The 2,627-nt window shown below is 56.8% G+C and overlaps 1 protein-coding gene across 1 annotated transcript; it reads left to right on the forward strand.

Moving 5' to 3' along the window:
• The first annotated feature begins 77 nt into the window (after positions 1 to 77).
• Positions 78 to 2,189, forward strand: ISLR2 (immunoglobulin superfamily containing leucine-rich repeat 2). The gene has a single exon (XM_009872375.1). The coding sequence runs from the start codon at positions 78 to 80 to the stop codon at positions 2,178 to 2,180; it is 2,103 nt and encodes a 700-aa protein (XP_009870677.1). The 3' UTR covers positions 2,181 to 2,189.
• Positions 2,190 to 2,627: the final 438 nt, after the last annotated feature.

Below are 2,627 nucleotides of genomic sequence, written 5' to 3' on the forward strand. Positions count from 1 at the left end.
CCTCTTGCTGGGCGGGATTGGGACTGAGAAAGTAGGCAGGAGCCCTGAGAGTCCCCTGTGTCCCTTGGCAGGGGGAGATGGCCCTGCTGCTGTCCCTGTGGCTGGTGGCCCTGGTCAGCCTGGCCCGGGCATGCCCTGAGCCCTGCGCTTGTGTGGACAAGTATGCCCATCAGTTTGCCGACTGCGCCTACAAGGATCTTCAAGTGGTGCCCATGGGTTTGCCCTCCAACGTGACCACCCTCAGCCTCTCGGCCAACAAGATCACCTCATTGCCACGTCGCTCTTTCGTGGAGGTGACCCAAGTCACCTCACTGTGGTTGGCGCACAATGAGATCCGCTCCATCGAGCCCGGTGCCTTTGCCATCCTTGTACAGCTGAAAAACCTTGACATCAGCCACAATCAGATCGTGGATTTTCCGTGGCAGGATCTCTATAACCTCAGTGCTCTCCAGCTGCTCAAGATGAACAACAACCACATGTCTTTGGTGCCTCAGGGGGCTTTCCACACCCTGAAGGACCTCCGGTCCCTACGCATCAACAACAACAAGTTCACCAGCCTTGCAGAGGGTATCTTTGACTCGCTTAGTTCCCTCTCTCACCTGCAGATCTACAATAACCCCTTTGAGTGCTCCTGCAAGCTCCAGTGGTTGAAGAAGTGGATGGACAGCACATTAATTTCCATCCCAGAGAAGGACTCCATCACTTGTGCCCTCCCGGAGCAGCTCCAAGGTGTGCCAGTGGGGAAGATTCCAGACGTGCAGTGCACCTCGCCTACCGTGCAGCTCACATACTACCCCAACCTGGACACCACAGAGCTCTTTGATGGCTTCACTCTGACACTGCACTGTGCTGTGACAGGCACCCCGCCACCTGAAGTGAGCTGGAAGATCCACACCTCCACCCAAACCCTGGAGCTCGATGGGAACCCAAAGGAGAGCACTGGGAAGGACTTCCCCAAACAGGACCCCGAGCGCTTCTTGGTCTTCAAGAACGGCACACTGGTGATTCCCCACCTGAGCAAGCGGGAAGAAGGCACCTATACCTGCCTGGCCACTAATGAAATGGGGAGCAACCAGACCTCAGTCAACGTGGCTGTGGCAGGCACCCAGAAATACCCGCTGCAACCTGGGAAGGACCCACTGGGAGGTAAAGCACAGCCAGGTGACAAGAAGCTCGGGGCCAAGGGAGCAAAGAACAGTGTGCTAATGCCAGATGAGAGGAACAAACCCCTTGGTCCCACCCGACAGAGCCAACCATCCTTGACAGCTGGGACAGAATCCACAGGAGATGGGCAAGTCCCTTTCCAGCTTCCACCCTTTGAGAAGAAGTGTGGTTCCACACAAATCAGTAAGTACATTTCCAACCATGCCTTCAATCAGAGCGGCGACTTCAAGCAGCACACATTTGACCTGGGGGTTATTGCCTTAGATGTGTCAGAGCGTGATGCCCGGGTGCAGCTCACCCCGACCTACATGCAGCCCGATAAGGTCCACCTCAGGATGCTATATCTGTGCCAGGAGAGCAGCCAGGGCCATGCCTTGGTCCAGTGGTCCAAGATCGAGGAAGGGGTGAACTCGTACTGGTTCCAGGGCTTGAACCCCGGCACCAACTACTCCGTGTGTCTCACCTACCTGGGGGAGGACTGCCAGGTCCAAGTAGTCTTCACCACCAAAAAAGAGATCCCCTCACTCATCATCATCGTGGTTGTGAGCATCTTCTTGCTAGTGCTGGCCACCTTACCTCTGATGGGGGCCACGTGGTGTCACCTCCTCTCTAAGTACCAGGGGAAGACCTACAAGCTCATCATGAGGGCCCAGAACCAAGACCAGATGGAGAAGCACATGGCTGCTGACTTTGACCCCCGTGTCTCATACCTGGAGTCTGAGAAGAACTACAATCCCAGCGAGGTAGGGGAAGCAGATGTGGAGGAAGAAGACGAGGAGGAGGAGGACGACGATGATGAAGGAGGCAGGCAGAGGAGGAGGAGAGAAGCTGAAGGGGCTCCGGAGCTGGAGCGAGAGGAGAGTGTGGCCGCCAGCTCCATGGCGGAGTCGCAATCCAAAGCCAATGGCGAGGAGTTCGAGGTCCGCTCTGAGTACAGTGACAAGCTGCCGCTGGGTGCTGAGGCCGTCACCATCTCCCAGGAGATCAACGGCAACTACCGGCAGCGTCCCCGCTGAGCCTTCCCACACCCCTTGCCCCCTACCCTTCTCCCCAAATTCCCCGGTCCTCCCACCCTTTTTCCCCCTGGGCACCGCCGCTGCTTTTCCTCTGAGGAAAGACCGAAGCATCCTCAGCGAAGTCCACCGGTCCCTCTTCCTCCGCCTCCTCTTCCTCCTCCCTCACGCGGCAGGTCCCCGGAGAAGGGGCTTCACCCCGGGGATGCTCGATGCCAGAGGGAGTTTCTCCTTCAATTTCGTTTCCGTTTCGAATACCGGCGGTCCTTTCTCTGGCCTCGGCGGCGACATCGCAACGATTCTCGGTCCCTCGTTTGCCTCTGCTCCCCGCTCCTCTCGTATTTTCTTTCCCCTTAACGGAAAAAAACGAAAAAAAGAGAAAAAATGGGTAAGAGAAAAAGCCCTGTATCCCAACCCCCTTTTTTTTCCCTCCTGGAAACGGTTCATCCC

The sequence above is a fragment of the Apaloderma vittatum genome, unplaced genomic scaffold (genome assembly GCF_000703405.1).
Source record: "Apaloderma vittatum isolate BGI_N311 unplaced genomic scaffold, ASM70340v1 scaffold41950, whole genome shotgun sequence".
NCBI classification, from domain to species: Eukaryota; Metazoa; Chordata; class Aves; order Trogoniformes; family Trogonidae; genus Apaloderma; species Apaloderma vittatum.